Below are 18,792 nucleotides of genomic sequence, written 5' to 3'. Positions count from 1 at the left end.
TGAACGGCGGATTACTGGCTCCTAAACCATAAAAATCACAACGCTATAAGTGACACGCTAAATCACTTCCCGGGGACTAAAACTTGAAACTAAAAGTTTCCCTATCGATAAAAAGCATGGCAATACCCCTAAAAACCCAAAAACGAGGAAAACTAGGGTTCTGAAAAATCCCCAACCGGCAGACCGGTTGCCCAACCGGAATTCCGGTTCTGGGAAAATTCAGGACCCCATCCGGAATTCCGGATGCTCAACCGGAATTCCGGTTCCTCGCAGGCAGCCAACTAAAAAACTCCTAACTTGACCAATTCAAACCCAATTGGTCCCAAACTTTCCAGACCTGTTCTATATGCCCCAAATAACAATTCCAAGGCATCAAACCTACCCAGAAACCACATATGCAAAATTCACCATTAAAGACCAAGCTTTGAGTTCAAGAACTCAAACTTGGTTAAATCCACTAACATGCATCCTAGCCTAGTTAATTCTACTTAACTAAGCATAATAACACCTCTGAAAACATACAGAAACCTTCAGCAATTCACAGAAACAAAACACAACATTTTCTTTCAAAATTCATAACTTTTTTCACCTAAGCACTTAACCAAGTAGAACAAGGATTCAAGCATGCTATACAATCTCCTAAAACCTAATTATTTCAGCATTTAAACAAGGAACAACAACAATAATAATCAGCAGCAACAACATCCAAGAATCAAGCATGCAACACCCATTTTCATCAAGAATTTCAAGAAAAACAAGGAAAAGATTAAAGCCAAGAATTACCTTAAAGAAAATACACTTTGATCTTGCTAAAATCACTAGAAATCACCAACCAAAATCCCAGCTTTGAATCCCCCAAGCTCAGCCGAAAAAGAGAGGAAAAGAGAGAAAAAGAGTTTTCTATTTTTTTCTTAAATTTGACTAAGTGTTGGAAAAGAGAGGAAAAGGATTTTTCAAGCATAATATACCATTTTATTAAATCCATTTCAGCCAAAAAGATTATTTAAGAATAAACATTTAATTTCCATTTAATAAATCACATAAGACAAAACACTAATGGGGCAAAAAGACCATTTTGCCCCTCCACCATAAAATCACATAAATCATACTAAAGGGGTATTTTTGGGACATTCTAAATTCCCGGCCATTCCCGACATTCCCAATGTCTAAAACCCGTCCCCAAAATACTAACATACTAAGTTGTGATTTCTACTGAGCCAAACGCCGCGTTCCAAAATACCGGACACCGGAAATGCGAAACATAAAAGCTACTGATGACATAATTATGCATATCTGAATTCCATAAATAACAATGATAAATTATTTAAATAGCTATAAATAATTTCCTGATTAACATAAATAACTGCTAATTTCCAAATTAACTAAGCGGGCTTTACATCGACCTAGAAGTGTTTCTACATCTACTCAAGGTCAAGGCACAAGCCATCTGGAAGAATATAAATCAACGGAAACCACTAAAAGAGTAAGAGGACGACCTAAAGGCATAAATCTATTATGGTATTGATCAGTTATGGTAAAATGCTCCTCATATTTGTTCTATTTGTTGGCTAAACTTTAATATGTATTTATTTTGGTATTATTTGCAGGTCTCAACACAAACTAATCATGATGAGGTGAACACATCCCAAGTCCCTCCTGATTTATTTCCATCACAGCCAATATAGTAAAATTTAATTAGCAGGATATATGTAATTTTACAATTTTAAGCATCGATATACACCATATTTTAATCATTTGTTTTGACTTATTTATTGGATGTTATTGTATTGCTGTATAATTTTATTGAAATCAACTCTTAGAACAATGATTAATGAACACCAATTTAAATCTCACTAAACTGATTGATACAATAACAATACATGTCTTCAAATTTTATTGAATAAATTGACACCTTTCTAAATTTCTATGATAAATTGATATATATATAAATTTAATGCATTATTTTTATTAGATTTAATTATTATATTAATATTTTAATTATTTAATGGTTTTAAAAGGAGAATTTAAAGTAAATAAATTAGAAATAGAAGAAATGAATAAAAAAAGGGTATTTTGGTCTTTGGAAAAATAAATTTGACCAAAATCATAATTAGGGGACTCTTTTTTACCATTTCAATAATTACAAGGTTCTTTTTAGAATTTATGGGAACAGAAGGTCCAAAGTAGTATTTAGATAAATCACAGGAGACCAAAATGGTATTATTCCTTTTATAAATAAAGAGTCAATGTAAACATTTCTATATAATTTTTGCCTAGTTTCTTATAATCATTTTCTTTACATAGTATTTCCTCTAATTGAGAGGAGTACATTATTTAATTATTTATTTATTTTTTTTATATTTTATATTTTTTATTTTTTTTAAAAAAATTTATCATCTTTATTAATTTCAATCCATAATGATTACATGATTAAAATTTAAAGTAACATCCCTACTCCTAATAACACGATCAACAACTAAATATATGCTCGAGCTCAGGGCCGACCCTAAGTTGAAATGGATCATAGGCAAAAAAAATTTTTTGAGCCCTTACTATAAAGATAAATGGTATTTTTAAATTTTTTTTAAAAAAATATGTATATTTTTTAAAATATATTTTTTTATTTGGGCCATTAAAATGAATGGGTCCTAGGCGCGGACCTAGCCGACCTATGCTTAGGGCTGGCCCTGCTCAAGCTAAAAAATGAGCAATATTATTTAGAGGAAATTACGTAGAATATTGCATTTTTTCCTTAAATTTCATAGATATGGAAAAATTAGAGATTTACTTAACTTATGGTTTTTTTACAATTTAAGTTAGTTGTATGGAAAAATATTTCCATATTTTTAAGTTTTTATTAAATAAAGCCACATTTTCATTTTATTAACTTATGTTTAGAGATTTCTAATATTTTTTAAAGCAAATCATTAATATATATATATATATATACATTTATATTATTTTTATATCATAATTATTTTATTTATTTTAACTCTACATAATCATTCTTTCTTAACTTAAATTTCTATTTTATTTTTTCTTTAAAAAATCTATTTATTAATATATGTAGAAGGTTTATTTTATTTTTAACTTAAGTATTACAAAGTATTTTTTTTTTATTTATTTGAATATAAATTAACATTTTGATATTATATTTTATAAAGGAATGCAATGATATTTTATTTAAATTCTCAAGTACCAAGTTACTTTAGAAAGCAGGATAAAAGACAAAAAGACAAAAACAACAAAACATGTTACTTTTGCATTAAAACCAGTCAAAATATAACACACTAAACCTAATTTAATATTTCAGGTTTCAGGTTACTTTAGCAAACATCAGGTTACTTTTGATTTGTCAATAGGTTACATGTGTAAGAAATATAACACATCAACCAAATTTAATATTTCAGGTATCGAATTATTTTAAAAAATATTGGGTTGCTTTTTGATGTTGCGAATAGGTTACATATGTGTAAAAAAATGTAGCACATCAACAAAATTTTAGGTATCAAATTACTCTAGAAAGCAAAATAAAAGACAAAAGATAAAAAATTATGTTACTAACAAAATTCAATATTCCAGGTACCAAGTTACTTTAGAAAATATCAGGTTACTTTTTGATGTTATTAATAGGTTACATGTGTAAAAAATATATAGAATAACAAGAAAATTTAATATTTCAAGTACCGAGTTACTTTCAAAAATATAATAAAAGACAAAAAGGAAAAAAAAATGTTATGTTTGCATTAAAAGCAGTCAAAATGTAGCACACAACTAAATTCAATATTCTAGGTACCAAGTTACTTTAGAATCATCGAGTTACTTTTTGATGTTGCCAATAAGTTGCATGTGTAATGGTAGTGGAGTTAAAAAAATATTATGTTACTTTTTGATATTGCCAATAGACTACATGTGTAATGGTAGTGGTATTAAAAATATATCGGGTTACTTTGTGATGTTGTCTCTAGCATATGTTAATTTTTATGGCATTTAAAAGTACTAGGTTACTATTTGTTATGCATGTAATTATTTAGGTTACTTTAATAATGTTAAAATAAGTAGGTTCCTTTTATCATTATCTTTATTAATTGTTCCAGGTTACTTTTATAGTTACTTCTATAGTGTCCAAAAAGTATCAGGATAATTTTTTTTTTACTTTTTTTTACTACGTTTTTTTTTTGTTATTGCTTTTTTTAAGGTTCCAAATTAATTATATGGTGTTAAAAAGTATCACTTATATGACTATTAGGTTACTTTTTTTTTTTTTTTAATCTTTATATATTGAAAATTAACATTCTTTTTTTTTCTTCATATTAATTAGGGTAAATAGCTAAATATATATATATGTTATTTCATTATGTGTGGCACTAGCAAACTTAAAATCCAATTTTTTTTTTTTTTTTAAAAAAAAAGTTAAGATCAATGACAAAACTTCATAAATATTTGTGTAGAATATTAAAAGTTATAAAAAAAAACTTTAGAAATTTGTTATTGGGTGTCAAACAAAAAATTAAACTATTACTCAATAAAAAATAATTTGATTGTTGCTAAAAAAAAAAAAAATCTTGGCTTAAGCAAAACACTGGAAAAAATGGGGTTCTAAAAAATGGGGGTTCTCAACTTTCTAAATAATTAGTTGAGAGAGATTATATATACTAATTAGTTATTTCCATATTTTAAATTTTTTAATCATTTTTCTAGTTTTTATAAAATTTCTTTATTTCTCCATATATTTCTAAACCATTAACCACTTACAAAAAAACCATATTTATAAAATAAACCCTATTATTTAATTATTTATTAGCGGAAATTACATTGTATACCTACTTTACTTTATTTGTTTTAATTTTTACTTCTATTTTTATATTTTTTTAAAATATACCCCTGAAATTATGTACGAGTTAAGTAAAGAATAAAAGTATATTAGACTGGATAAAAAAAAGATTTCTCAACTTATCCCTATTTATTATTTCTCATTCAAAACAACAAAAATTATTTATTATTAATAAACTTACGGCACCGCACCTCATCACACCATTTCATACGTTTGCCGCGTAAGTTGTTGTGTCTCGTGGAGTCGTCTTGTCTCGCTTCCGCACCTGAGCTGGGACTGCTCCAAACACCCACTCCACTCAATACAATATACAACGCGAACTGATGAATATCTGAGGGAGAACCAATTCAGTCTCCTTTCGTGGAGAATCAAAAAGTAAAAATGGTAATCTGGGCAGATTTACTAAAGTGCTTTATTCTTCTCTCAACGATTTCATACACCTTCTCCATCTGCGAATTCAGTGTTAGCGACCGTAACAAGCTTTACAACTTCAGCTTAGCTTCTCCTCTCCCCAAATACCCTCATGGCGTTCTCAGCGAAGATGGGTATTCTCTTCTTTCTCTTTAACTCATTTCAATCTTTTTTCTTTCACGCGATTTATGATATTACACCTTTAAATCCGTGATCTGTGCTATTTTCTCAACTGGGTTGTAGCTCATTTTTTGTGGGTTTTGATTCTGTATCTGTAATTTGGGTTCCGTTTGTTGACATGGGCATTTCTTATTTCTTATATTTTATTTTTTTGGTATTTGCATTTTGTGTCCATTGTTATAGACGCTTTCCAATGTAGATGTTTCTTACTGCTTAAAAATCCTTATTGGGTATCAAGCAGGATATGAGTATTTAAACTGTAGTTGTTATTTTAGAGTAAAATATCCTCTTAGAAATTTCAGGCAGTATATTTTTTATTTAATTTTCATGCTTATATTTTTTATTTAATTTTCATGCTTATGTTGCTGAAAGAGCTTGACATGACAATCATTCATTTGGAGAAACTAGGTTGTGCCTCCTTGATGTTTTTATCCAACAAATTGTCTGAATGACAATTATTTCTATCTGTACGGAAACCATATTAATATTGATAGTGGATGTCGTTTTTCAAATAACAGGTTCAGCTTATATAGTGGATAAGCAATCCATATTACATTTGTGTACATATTTCTATATTTAATGAGACCAAATTCTAACTGATTTCTTGGCTTTTTTTCTTGCCGCTTAAATTTCACTTCTACAGCTTTTATAAGGTGGCAGTAAATGGGACTGTGATATGGTTTCAGGTTGGCTCCATCAGGTCACACATCTTTGTTTTTATTTGAATGTTCTTATCACTGTGATCATCTCGAATAACTGCTGTTGTTAGGCTTAATTATAATAGATATGGACTTCAATATTCCCTTTTTGTATTTTTGGCTAGAAGGTTAAAATAAACTGACTGTAAACTGACACAAAACTTCTCTATAATTAGTTAAAAAACACTGATATAAACCATTGCCAAGAAACTAAGGAACATTGTTTCTTGTGGTTGGTGTTTTCCTTTCTCAAATCGTAGCTTTGTACTAAAAATCATTGAATTGCTTTTTTAATTATGTTTATTTTAGATTCTATTATTCCTTATGTTGTTTTTTTTTTCTTTTTTCATTGGTCTCTTTGTGCAGCTTTGTGATGGAATGGTTTTTAACCACGATCTGCCTAGATGTCTTGACTGCAGGGTAATGAATTCAAATAAAAAATTTCATTTTACGAACACAAATTTACCCCTTTCCTCCCAAAAAATTCTGCTTATTTACTTCTTCTGCTCGTAATTGTAGGATTGTGGGGGCCCATCACATTGTGGCATGGAGTGCAGTGCACTTGTAGCTCACACTGTAGGAGGTAATGATTTTCTGAGGCTTCATCCTTGCTTGTTTCATCTATTGTATATTTGATAATTTGGAAATATTCAGTTCCTGTTGCATAATTCCAAAACATGCCTCAGTCCAATGAGCAAGTGTTGGAGTGATCAATTTCGTATTGAGTTTCAAAAATAAAGTTGCTGTTCATGTTCAAATTAGCCTTTGGTAGTTCTCATATGCTTGAGATCTATGTCTTCTACCTTCTGATAAATCTAAACTACGGGGAAGTATTGAATTTATTAGCTGTAATATGTTATTGGTTTGATGCTTGATACAGGTTACCCTCTGTGCACTACCATCGGGCATGCCTTAAGCACAAAGATTAACATTATCGGTAAATGTTCCTTGTTTGAAATGGCATTATAAGTCAGGGAAAAGTAGGCCCGAATTGCCAAATAGAAATGAAATATGGATACTGAATGTTTGCTTAATTATAATTTTTGGCAGATGAGAAGATGCCTCACAAGGGTGTCATTGTTAAGATGTCAAGCAGAAAGGACAGCTGTTCACTTACAGTGTCTGTGATTTGTGATGTTAATGGAGTTCAGGTAACTTATTGGTTACTATCTTTGTGATTCATAAGATTCTAGAGATTTAGTAACTTATTGGTTACTATCTTTTCTTTTTCTCTACAGGGACCACAGCTGCTGAATAAAACTGGGATATGTGATTATGTAAGTGCTATTGATTATTAAGAGTTATTTTTGTAATTTCTTCTTCTTTTTTTTTTTTTTGGGGGGGGGGGGGGGAAGAAACTTTAATGCACAAAAATTATTTTGATAGCTCCTACTGGAAATCACTTTTTCATTCTATTAAGAAGAACATAACCTCCAGCTTATGTGGAAATCATTTGTATGCCGGGAATATTAGTGATAATTTTTCATCAAATACTGATGCAATTGTTAATAACTTTTTACTAGAGGTTCAAACTCCTATGCCAATTTCTAACTCATCCTGGTTAGTTTCTTAATTAGCTATAATCTGCTTTTGTACCCAGCTTTAACTTGGATGATACAGTTAGGGAGTCTAAGAAAATTATTTAAGTAGACCTGTCCCATTTGTATTTTACAGAATTTTTTATTCAGTTTGTGCACTTATATAGGTGCCGTTTGGTAACATTTTTTTAATCAGTTTTCTATTTTTAAAATTGAAAAAGTGAAAATATTTTTCAAAAACATGTTCTATAAAACTGTTTTTACCTTTCAATTTTTTAATTGAGAATCAAAAAATGAAAATGAAAATAAACTTTACAGAACACACTTTTGTTTTCTGTTTTTAAAATTGAAATACAAAAGTGGTTACAGAACGCATTTTTGTTTTTCAAAAGCAAAATTTTTAAAAACAAAAATTTTAATTTCATTTTGTAATTAAAAAATTAGAAAATATAAGTGTTACCAAACGGCACCATAATTTATCCACTTTTGTATGGATCAACTTCTAGCTAAAACTTTTATTAGTGTTTTGCTATATATTGTTTGCATTTTTTGCATTCTTAAGCCTATTAAGTAGGGAATATTGGTAGTTGAGGGAATAAGAAAAGGGTACAATTGCTTTATTATGCTATTGATGTGGCTCATAATCAACTTAATTGGGTGATAATATGATGAGCACCTGCTGCAACTTCAAACAACCAGCAACAATAACCAGCAACAGTAACAGTAATAAAACAGTAAACACAGATGGATTTAGGTAATATGGGAGCTGTTATTGATTAAAATGAAACTAGAGTCAATCTTCCCTCAAAAGGCAGAGAGCCAAGGCAGCTCTCCCCTGATGCAGAAGAGAATTCTCTTACAAATTGCATACTGAATCCAAACACTCACCCTCAATACAAAAGCCAGCTCACCATTATTAACATTTACCAAAATACCCCTTCCTATGCCAACTCATCATTGGTTTTACATTGTTTACCCCTTCTAGCATAAGTGAACCTAATTGGAGGCCTGGGATGCGCATCATAATAATAGAGATTATGAGATTCCATGGAATAAAGTTTTCCAAATGAGCATGTTTTTCACTTTGCACTGTTTCCATTATAATTTGATTTGACAGGCTACAGTGCTGAGACATCCTTCTGGCTGTGCTGAGATTGTGGATATTCATGGGAGAGGATGGGGCTGGTTTAGCTTCTTCTTATTAATGTATGAGCTTTACTTTTACAACTATCCAGCTTACCTCTTTACCGAGCTGTTTGCATGAACTAATGTTTTTTTGTCTGGTCTCAGTTCTGCATGTCTTTTTGGAGCATATCTGCTGGTTGGTACAGTATACCGCTACTTCCAAGGCATTCGTGGCATAGATGTATGTCGATACACAGTATTAAATATATGCTAAGTTTTCAAGAATTTTTGTTATATACCACATAAAATTTTGAAAGGGGAATGCTTTTTCTCGAGAGTTATGCATTTTCTCACATTATTCTGGAAAATGAAAGTATGTCCTAATATTTACTAGCCATGCTGCACCCAGTAACTTCCCACCTTTTCATCTTCCTCTACTTCTAACAATGTTTGACGTTCCTTTTTCTTTTTTCTTTTTTTTTTTGTAGATAATTCCAAACTTAGAGTTTTGGAGTAGTATACCACAAAGAACACAGGTAATTTGCCGTGTTTTTCAATAATCCTATACTTTCAATTTTTTATAAATTATTTTTATTCTCTATAATAATTAGTGACTGGAACATTTCTATTTGTTTCCCATTGCAGAGTCTTTTTGCATCTCTGGTGCGAAAATTCAGGGGACCTTCTCAAGGTCACCGTAGCTCATATTCCCCCGTCAACTTCTGAGCATCATTCATATGGTGAGTTCATTTTGTTAATTTCTTCTCTGACATGAACATTTCAGCAATGAAGTACAAGTTGAGCATTTTTTTTTCCATTCCGAAGCAGTCTACTCTTTCGAATTCCCATTGTTTGTAACAGAACTAGGACTTGGATCATGCACCACAGCTATATTTAGGACACTCAGTAGCTGCAGTCCCTGGATTCTTTATTGTAACTATTGCTAGCATTGTTCTTATTTTGAATATACTGAAATCTATTTAGTCTTGTTTAGACTATTTTCTGGTCTAATACATGGCATACACCGTTCGTGAATTTTTTTTTCCCTTAAAAAGAAAAAAAATAAAAAATAGAAGCAAACACAAGTATTTTCTCAAGTATCTGGATTTACTTGTATTTTATTGTATTGTTTCTTATTAAACGATCATATTCTAAACCTGTATAGAGGATTTGTATGTAATAACTCAAACCACTTCTGGCTCAGATATGGTTCTTCCGATGATCTTTCTTTTTCTTTTGGATCCAAACTGGGTCATTATAAATTATCTGGGTCTTTTTCTTTGTTGGTACCAGTGATTTTGAATCTTAAATCTCAATATTGAAAGTGGAGTATGTGGTTGGTTACTGGACAATCAGGTTGATGCATTAAATTGGCATATGTTAGAAATTAGCATGACTGAATTTGATGCACCTATTGTAAATTTTCATATGGTGTGGTAGATGGAAGGATTAGATTGCTAATTTTGGTTGAAATAAACCAAAAACTATTGAACAATTATACTACTTTTTTTTTTAACACAACAATTATAATACTTAAGAGTCAACATATTGCGTAAGGAAATCCTTGAGAAATATATCTGTGGAGGTTATTTTTATTTTTTTTTTATTGTTGGGTCACATGGTAGTTGGTGATAGTCCTATTCTAACCTTTTTTATAAAAGAAAAATTTCAAAAGAAACGTTACTATGATTTTTCAAGAAATTTGAAGATTTTATAATCAGTGAAACAGGACAAAAACATACCTGATACAACATTGCAAAGCCACCTGGATAGCATAGCACCTGCTAAAACTCAATAACCAAATATATGTTAACCCATGAAGAAGGCTATTTAGAAGTAATTCAATGACAAAAGATGAATGATGTATATAACTATTTCACTCTTCATTTCTGAATCTTCACATTCTGTTTCTTTCTTCAAATAAAATATCCATTTTTAAGCAGATTAATATTATGTAAAAAAGATTGCTAAAATAGCTTTGAGTGCAAACTACTTTTGTTTTCCTTTCCCTTTAATACGTTCGGTCCTCACATCCTATCCAAATGAGCACATATAATTTTTCTTTTCCACTAAACAATCAGTAATACTACTATTCGCCGGTTGTTAAATAAATTAAGAGGCACTAATCACTAATTTGTAGTTAGCATTTAAAATTATATTTGTTAACACATCACCATTATCAGTTTCTGGTTGTCTGTGAGTGAACAGACTAGAGCTAATTGGTGTTTTGGTTAAGAAATAAGAAAGGAAGCAGGTGAGACTGCCAACTACTTGAAAGCTGAAATTTCACCAGTTTACCCTATTGCACTCTACCACAGCCTATCTATAAATTTAATTGAACTATGGTCATTCATCAATTATTATTATTATTATTTTTAAAAAATAAATTATAATGTTATGGTGATGTATTAGTTAAGAAAAAGAAATTCATTGTTCCATTAAGACACTTGGCTTAAAAGGCAAGCAAAATCATAACCTCCATTTTTCCAAGTACAAAATCATGTACCCCCCACTACTACTGCACTTCCTTATCACTCCCTTCCGATCTTTTAATTTTTCCTTTTCTAATTAAGAAAAAAAAATTGATAGTTGACTGACTCAGACTCTACATAAAATTGAAATTAAACAATAAAACAAAATCTCAATAATACTATTAACAATAAAACAATTTGAATGTAATTAGTACTAGTAGATAATAACATTATTGCGCATTAATTAAGCTAATTATAAAAAAAATTAAGAACAATGATCTGTTTTATTATTTTTTTCTAAGCATTGGATGTCACCAACTCAATGAGCACATGAAATAAATAATTAAATAAATAAAAGCTTGCACATAACTCGGTTTAACTCAACTCAGACGCAATAAATAAATAAGGAAGGAGAATAATAGGCAGCAGAGAGAGAGGTTGGTTTGAAACAATGAAACCTCCTCTGTCTTCGTCTTCATCTTCTTCCTCTGTTCTCAGAAAGCCTCGCCATCTCTCTCCTTACCTCTTCTCCTTACTAGCTTTCATTGTCTTCGTCGCCATTCTTTACGGCGAGGACGTCGCCTGCGTCTTCAACCAGCAGCTTCAACTCGGTTCCGACTCACCCCGATACTTCACTGGACCTTGTGAGCTCTCTTCTCTTAACTCGTTTATGATTCCCTTTCTTTCTTTGTTTATTTATATATTTTTTGATTAGAAACCGTGGTTTACTGAAGCGAGTTTAGTTTTCGGGGTAGAGAAGAAGAGAGAGAAGGCCCTTCCCTTCGCCATCGGTAAAACTGACCCCAGTTGCGACATTTTCAGCGGACGTTGGGTTTATGACGAATCTCGACCGCTTTACGAAGAATCGGATTGTCCTTATATACAACCTCAGTTGACCTGCCTTGAACACGGTCGACCAGAGACGAATTATCAACACTGGAGATGGCAACCTAACGGCTGTGATCTACCCAGGTGAAATTCTAATTGGCTTTCTCACTATCCAGACACACTTCTTAGCTGAGCCTTAAATTAAATTTTTAATCAACATAATTTTAGGTTGTGAATTTTACATTCCCAACTTCAAAATTGAGAATCGAAATTGAGTTTCTGATTATTTTGGGGGTTTATGGATGCTCATAATTGATTTTTGCTTTTCTCTTCTTTAATTTCGTTTTCTTACAATTATATGATTGAATTTGTATCTTGAGAATCGATCTCTCTTTCCGAAAATGTTTCGACTCTGTAAACTCACCGACAACGCGAAGAATGGGTACGACGGCTTGCCTGAGATTTTTTTTTTGTGTCTTATTGGCCATTGGACCTGTTTGCCGGCGAGTTAGATGATCATGGCCGTTCACGTGTCTAGATTTGTTGGGTCTTTGTTCGTCTAGAATCTAGATGGTCAACAGTTTTGGTGCTCTGATACGCATTTTCATTTCAAAGTTACGAGCCCACAATCTGTGAGTGTAAAGTGACGGAGGGCCCGTTATGGGATGGGCCCACTATTTGTGGGCTTGATCCACGTGTCAGTAATGAGTGTAGAGTGTTCGAAATGCCAGTCCCTCTTGAGGTGGGGATGGGCTAAGTTGGGCCAGTCATAGTATCTAATGTGCGGGAGTGAACCCACATGAGGTCCAGAGGAGTTTTTGGTGTTATTTTTGGGTGGGGGCGTATGTAGAGAATGTCCATGATGGGTCAAAACGTTCAAATGATTAGTGCCCATTTTGGTTGGCTAATTCCAGTTCACGGAACCCATTTCTGATTTATTTTCTAAGCAAACAAACAAAATAATAAAAGGATTTCTACAAAATTTTGATTTTTTTTTTATTTTTATTTTTCTTTTACTGTGGAGAATTTCAAAATAGGTTTTTATATTGTTTATTGTATTAAGTTTTTACTGTTATTTTTTATTGTTCTTGTTATGGTCGTTTTATGTTGTTTTATAAAAAGACAATTTTTGTAAAACCTCAATAATAATTCTATGAAATTTGAACTGAATTGTCTTCAATTTTGTTGGTTTGGCTTCTCAGTAAGAAGTAATGCTCTTCAGTGAAAAGCTTTGTTGAAAAACTCATGGGCCAATAAGAAGCCCAAGAGAAGCTGTGGGCCTTCTTTGATCTGGGCCCACTTCGCAGTCCCACAATACAAGTGGGCAATTCACATTTTGATTTGAAACATAACTTTTTAGAACTATTTTGTTTTTTTTTTTTTATCTTCAGTATATGATTGTAGGTCATGCAAAAAGAAGAAAACATGTTAGTTTATGTTAAATTATTGTTTAACTGTAGATTACAAAACAATTTAACGTTGTTGTCACAAATCCTAAAAGGTTCAATGCCACGCTGATGCTTGAGACCCTGCGAGGCAAGCGGATGATGTTTGTAGGAGATTCTCTGAACAGAGGTCAATACGTCTCCATGGTTTGTCTTCTTCACAAACTCATTCCTGAAGATGGAAAATCAATGGAAACCTTCGATTCATTGACAGTTTTCACTGCCAAGGTGACTTTAGTTTCTTTCACTTGAAAGATGTCTTGTTCAAGTTGCTATCTTTTGGAAAACTTTCTTACTAACCTTTTTTTTTTGGTTTTATTTTTATCTGTTTAGGAATATAATGCCACAATTGAGTTCTATTGGGCACCATTTATTCTTGAATCAAATTCAGACAATGCTGTCATCCATAGGGTATCTGATAGGATTGTGAGGAAAGGATCTATCAATAAGCATGGCAAACATTGGAAGGGTGTTGATATAATGGTGTTTAACACTTACTTGTGGTGGATGACTGGCTTGAAGATGAAAATATTGTACATTTCTTGCTCTTGGGTCTAAAATATTCATCCCATTATTAATACCTCTCAGTTAGTTCTAGCTGAACTTGTGTAACTTACTCATTCTTATTTCTTTTAGGCGTGGATCTTTTGATGACGAAGCTAAGGATATCATGGAATTATCGACAGAAGATGCTTATCGTATGGCAATGAGGAGTATGTTGAGATGGGTGAGGATCAATATGGACCGGAAAAAGACAAGAGTATTCTTTACTAGCATGTCCCCTACTCATGCGAAGTAAGATTTTATTTTACGTTTTCCTTTTTTCTTTTTCTATAGCTGGCCTGATTCCCACGATGAACAGAGAAAATTATTAAAATGTGGGCAAAAAAAGCATATAGTTTATTGCACTTTCTAAAGGAGAAGTCATTTAACTCAAAATTCGGAAAAGGGTTACAGATTAGTGCCCCAAAAGGCCATTATAGTCTATCCTAGAGTAACATATGAAAAGAACTTGTTCAAAACAGTTTTGTTTTTTTTTTTTACGAAATTCCACACAAAAGCCCCTATAATAACTAAAAAGCAACCTAAATCGCAATTAAAATCTGTATAACAACCTACATAGAAACTACCGGAGCAACCCAAACCATAAATTTGAAAAAATAAGTTAAAAAATATTATATGGGATAATTCCCAAATTTTAAATCCTACCCTTACATGCTCCCTGAGTAGTAACTGCTAACTAGCACTACTACTTTTCAGAAAGATATTTGTTGATCATGTTTAGGTACGGGAAGGTATTTAATCTTATTTTAATCAGATCTTATCATTTTAATATTATCTTAAACTATGCAATGTCATAATTCGTGACAGAATTGGAACTGTTTCCGGGTCCTAAAACTAGTACTACAACATAAAAATTCCAGTTCCTAAGCTCCATTATGAACTAAATTCTGATGTTATTGGCCTATAGGAGTGGAGATTGGGGCGGTGTTCCAGGTCGTAATTGCTACAACGAAACAAGAATGATAGAAGATCCAAATTACTGGGGTTCTGATAGCAGAAAAAGCATAATGGAGGTGATCGGAGACGTATTCCGTAAATCGAAGTTTCCCGTTACATTTCTCAACATCACACAACTCTCATTATACCGGAAAGACGCACACACATCAATATACAAGAAGCAATGGAGTCCATTGACTCCTGAGCAAATAGCCAATCCCGTCAGCTATGCCGATTGTACACACTGGTGCTTACCGGGTCTTCAAGATACTTGGAATGAGCTTCTTTTTGCCAAACTCTTTTACCCTTGATTTTTATTTAGTCCAAACATCAGAGAGTCCTAATGATCTTTTACTTGTGATGTACATGTTGCCGCACACATATTGATGAGTGATCTTAGCTATTGCGGGCGGGGGTCTTTTGATTTTTCTCTTTTCCAAAGTGTAACATTAACAACGATTAAAGGGCAATTTTGTATTCTGGGAGAGGAGTGGGAGAAGGGGAAAGAGGAGGTTCGGTGTAAAATCTTCATAGATGATAGGCATATATATAATACAAGAAAATTTGTTTGATTGATTCATCATAATGAGGATGTTTTTACACTTATATTAGTATTATATGGGGAAATGTTTTATTACAAGTTGTGTTTTCATTTTTGGCACTTGGAATTTTTCTGTGTTTTATTATAACAGATAATTTAATCTTTTTTAGAAATTTTAAATAATTTTATGGTACTAAAAATATGATTCAAACATGTTTTGTTTTGTCTTTTTTTTTTTTTTTTTGTTATTTTTTAATTCGTGTAATTATTTATTGTGAATTCTTCTTTCAATGTTAGGATATTTACTATAATTATATTGTAGATTGTAATATTAAGATATTGGTTAAAATTTATTTAAATACTGAAAATTAAGAGTGTAGTTATATATAGTAGGCATTCTAAATAATTTCTGATGTTGAATTTAAAATTTAAGCATGTGTGTTATCAACTATTTTTAATTTTATTTTTAATACTATGTATTATTCACAATTTATTAAAAATTAGTATAATGCTTACTATAAATATAATGTACACCTTCATAGATACATCTTTTACTTATAATTTCTTCATAAAACAGAAACACTCTTACTGTTAAGGGCAAAAGTAACACCCTACTATAAAATTCGTGTATATATATTAGGTAATATAAGTTCACAATAGTAATGTAAATTAAATAAGTTTTTTCTTTTTTCTTTTCCTAAATCTGTTAAGAGTATTTAGTAAATAATATATTAGAGAATATATAAAATATAAATATATTATAAATAAGTATATTAATTATAGAAATAAAATTAATATAAGAAAATTTCATATTCATATAGAGAAAGTGAATAATCTTGTAAGGAAGTATAAGAGAATTAACATCCTATTATATGAATAAAATAGGTTGGTAGTGTATTAAAGTATGAAATCTTTAATATAAAATTACTAAGTACAGTTTACTAAGCACTATACTTTCGTGACATGTGATTTTGATTCAGATTACATATGTAGATAGATATTTAGTAAATATACTGTGTATAATTTAATGCATGACTGATCAATATGATTAATATCTTTTATCAACGTGTCGTTTATGATCATAAAAAAATTATTTATATCACAATGATATTGATCATTAGTAGATCAGCCTGAATCCTAAGTATTTATCATAAACTCTTATTTGTATTTATTAGGTTCTTTGATTCACTTGTTAAAGTTTCTCAAGAGGTGATTCCTACAACTTCAATTTTGAAAACTTAATAACATGGATGCTTGTGAACATGTTATACAATAAGTAGAATACAAGCTTTTCAAATGGATCAAATATTAACTTCTTTAAATTGTTAATTTTGGGAGTGATTACAGTTGGATCCAAATCTATGATTGAAATTATAGATTAAATGTTCACATTGAATTAATAGTACTTAAGGAATTCAAGAGATAATTAGAAGGGTAAAATAATAATTTTGACCAATTCTATATATGAACTAATAAATTGGAGGACGAACAACTTATATTGATTTTTTTTTTTGAATGGAAATAATTTTTTCTTCTTAATCCAACTCAACACCTCTCGGAATCCCATGGCTTCGGCTGTAGGAGGAGAAACTTGGCCTTGGAACAATTTAGTGCAACCTTCAATTAGCATTCCTTGAGTATCACGAGCAACCAATCCGACTCCAAACTGTCGGGTTTCGTTGAACAAAGCCGCGTCAACATTTATCTTAACACTATTAACATGTGGAGGCACCCAACACACTGCAGCATCTTCGGTTATATAACCAGAAAATGTAGTCTCAATGACTGATTCTTGTGCGTTTTTCCATTGGTTAAGAAAGCTTTTTGCTAACGAAACAATGCTATACACTCTGACTCTTTTATCTTGCCACACCTTGTCATTTCTCGCATTCCAAATCGACCAACACAAAGCCACCAACAACTCATTTTTTTCTTTTTCCAGCTGCTGAAATCAGTTGATGCACCAGACCAGAAACGTGTCTTCCTGCTGTACTACAATTCTTATTCCCACTCGGTCCCAACACCTCTTAGCAGTAGGACAAGTTACAAGAGCATGCAAAGTTGATTCATCTTCTAAAGAGCAGATCGGGCAAAGAGTTTCAACTGGTACATGCTTGAAACAAAGCTGTAACATTGTTGGAAGACAGCCACTTCCTGTTGGGTTTTATGCCCTAAATAAAACTCATTTCAATATAATCAGATTTACTTATTAATATAGATCAGAAATAACATTTAATGTTGCATGGTTCACATGATTTATTTCATGATTATATGTACATAATGTATAAATTCATCTGAAACCCTTTTCACATACTTGATCCTGTTTATTGTGCTGTCAACACATTGGAAAGTAAACATGACTATGTGAATAAAGTTTCATAGATTTATCAGACACAGGGTTTTACTGATATGATAATCTACAACAGAGTTTACTTGCATTTGGAGAAATGCTATGTTCTTTCCAGAGCATTGGTTAAAGTAAAGCTCAGGTTGGATGCATGGAGTATGCATCGGAAGTGACCGATATTGAACTTTGACTTAGATTTATTAAACTTGCCGTAATATCTATTCAAGTCAATATCGCCTAGTTGATCCTAGATCAAATGATCTTAATCCTGTTATGATTAGGCTCGATCTCAGGAGGCTATTCGTGTTCTTTGATTTGTTAGTTAAGCCTACTTTTAGGTCAGGGTAATACGTACATTTTGGGAACACGGTAGTGCAATTAAGTGGGAGCGCTAACATAAACATGGAATCTATAGCTTCTATCTGGCGAATAGTAAGTAAAAAATGATCTCCTTCGAGCTTGACCAAACGAAAATAAATGGTGGAGATCTCATTTCACATAAACTGAAATATCATTTATACGGGGTTAAGTGTTTTAAGGATTAAAATACATTGTAGGGTGTAACGGTAATCTAATCCCTTTACAGTGTAGATTATTCACATAGAGGATCATTGATCAAATTAGGATTATAACAATGGATAACTAATGATGTGTCTATATGGTGGAACATATAGAGCATTCTATATACTGAGAGTGCAATTCTAAGTTCTATGCGTGGATTCAACGAAGAATTAATAAGTCAGTAAATTTAGGTTATAAATTCTTGATCTGCTTATTGGAAGCTCGGTTATATAGACCCATGGTCCCCGCACTAGTTGAGATAATATTGCTTGTAAGACTCATGTAATTGGTTTTGATTAATCAATTATAATTC

The 18,792-nt window shown here is 31.6% G+C and overlaps 2 protein-coding genes across 4 annotated transcripts; both read left to right on the top strand.

Moving 5' to 3' along the window:
- Positions 1 to 5,015: 5,015 nt before the first annotated feature.
- LOC115706552 (uncharacterized) lies at positions 5,016 to 10,075 on the top strand. 2 transcript variants are annotated; one of them, XM_030634240.2, is made up of 11 exons: positions 5,016 to 5,379; positions 6,069 to 6,111; positions 6,490 to 6,543; positions 6,643 to 6,706; positions 7,004 to 7,060; positions 7,174 to 7,274; positions 7,362 to 7,400; positions 8,779 to 8,867; positions 8,952 to 9,027; positions 9,275 to 9,322; positions 9,432 to 10,075. In XM_030634240.2, the coding sequence occupies exons 1-11, from the start codon at positions 5,216 to 5,218 to the stop codon at positions 9,510 to 9,512; spliced, it is 816 nt and encodes a 271-aa protein (XP_030490100.1). In that variant the 5' UTR covers positions 5,016 to 5,215; the 3' UTR covers positions 9,513 to 10,075. The 2 variants fall into 2 exon arrangements, with proteins under 2 accessions (XP_030490100.1, XP_030490101.1); XM_030634241.2 differs by having other exon boundaries at positions 5,273 to 5,379; positions 6,069 to 6,125.
- Positions 10,076 to 11,153: 1,078 nt separating this feature from the next.
- On the top strand, positions 11,154 to 15,616 carry LOC133033713 (protein trichome birefringence-like 33). Of its 2 annotated transcripts, none has more exons than XM_061108769.1 (6): positions 11,154 to 11,901; positions 11,992 to 12,229; positions 13,587 to 13,758; positions 13,864 to 14,063; positions 14,167 to 14,325; positions 15,002 to 15,616. In XM_061108769.1, exons 1-6 carry the CDS (start codon positions 11,709 to 11,711, stop codon positions 15,339 to 15,341), a joined length of 1,302 nt encoding a protein of 433 aa, XP_060964752.1. In that variant the 5' UTR covers positions 11,154 to 11,708; the 3' UTR covers positions 15,342 to 15,616. The 2 variants fall into 2 exon arrangements, with proteins under 2 accessions (XP_060964752.1, XP_060964753.1); XM_061108770.1 differs by having other exon boundaries at positions 11,498 to 11,901; positions 12,001 to 12,229.
- Positions 15,617 to 18,792: the final 3,176 nt, after the last annotated feature.

Source organism: Cannabis sativa, chromosome 1, assembly GCF_029168945.1.
Source record: "Cannabis sativa cultivar Pink pepper isolate KNU-18-1 chromosome 1, ASM2916894v1, whole genome shotgun sequence".
Classification (NCBI taxonomy): Eukaryota; Viridiplantae; Streptophyta; class Magnoliopsida; order Rosales; family Cannabaceae; genus Cannabis; species Cannabis sativa.
This window is presented reverse-complemented; position numbering and strand designations above follow the sequence as displayed.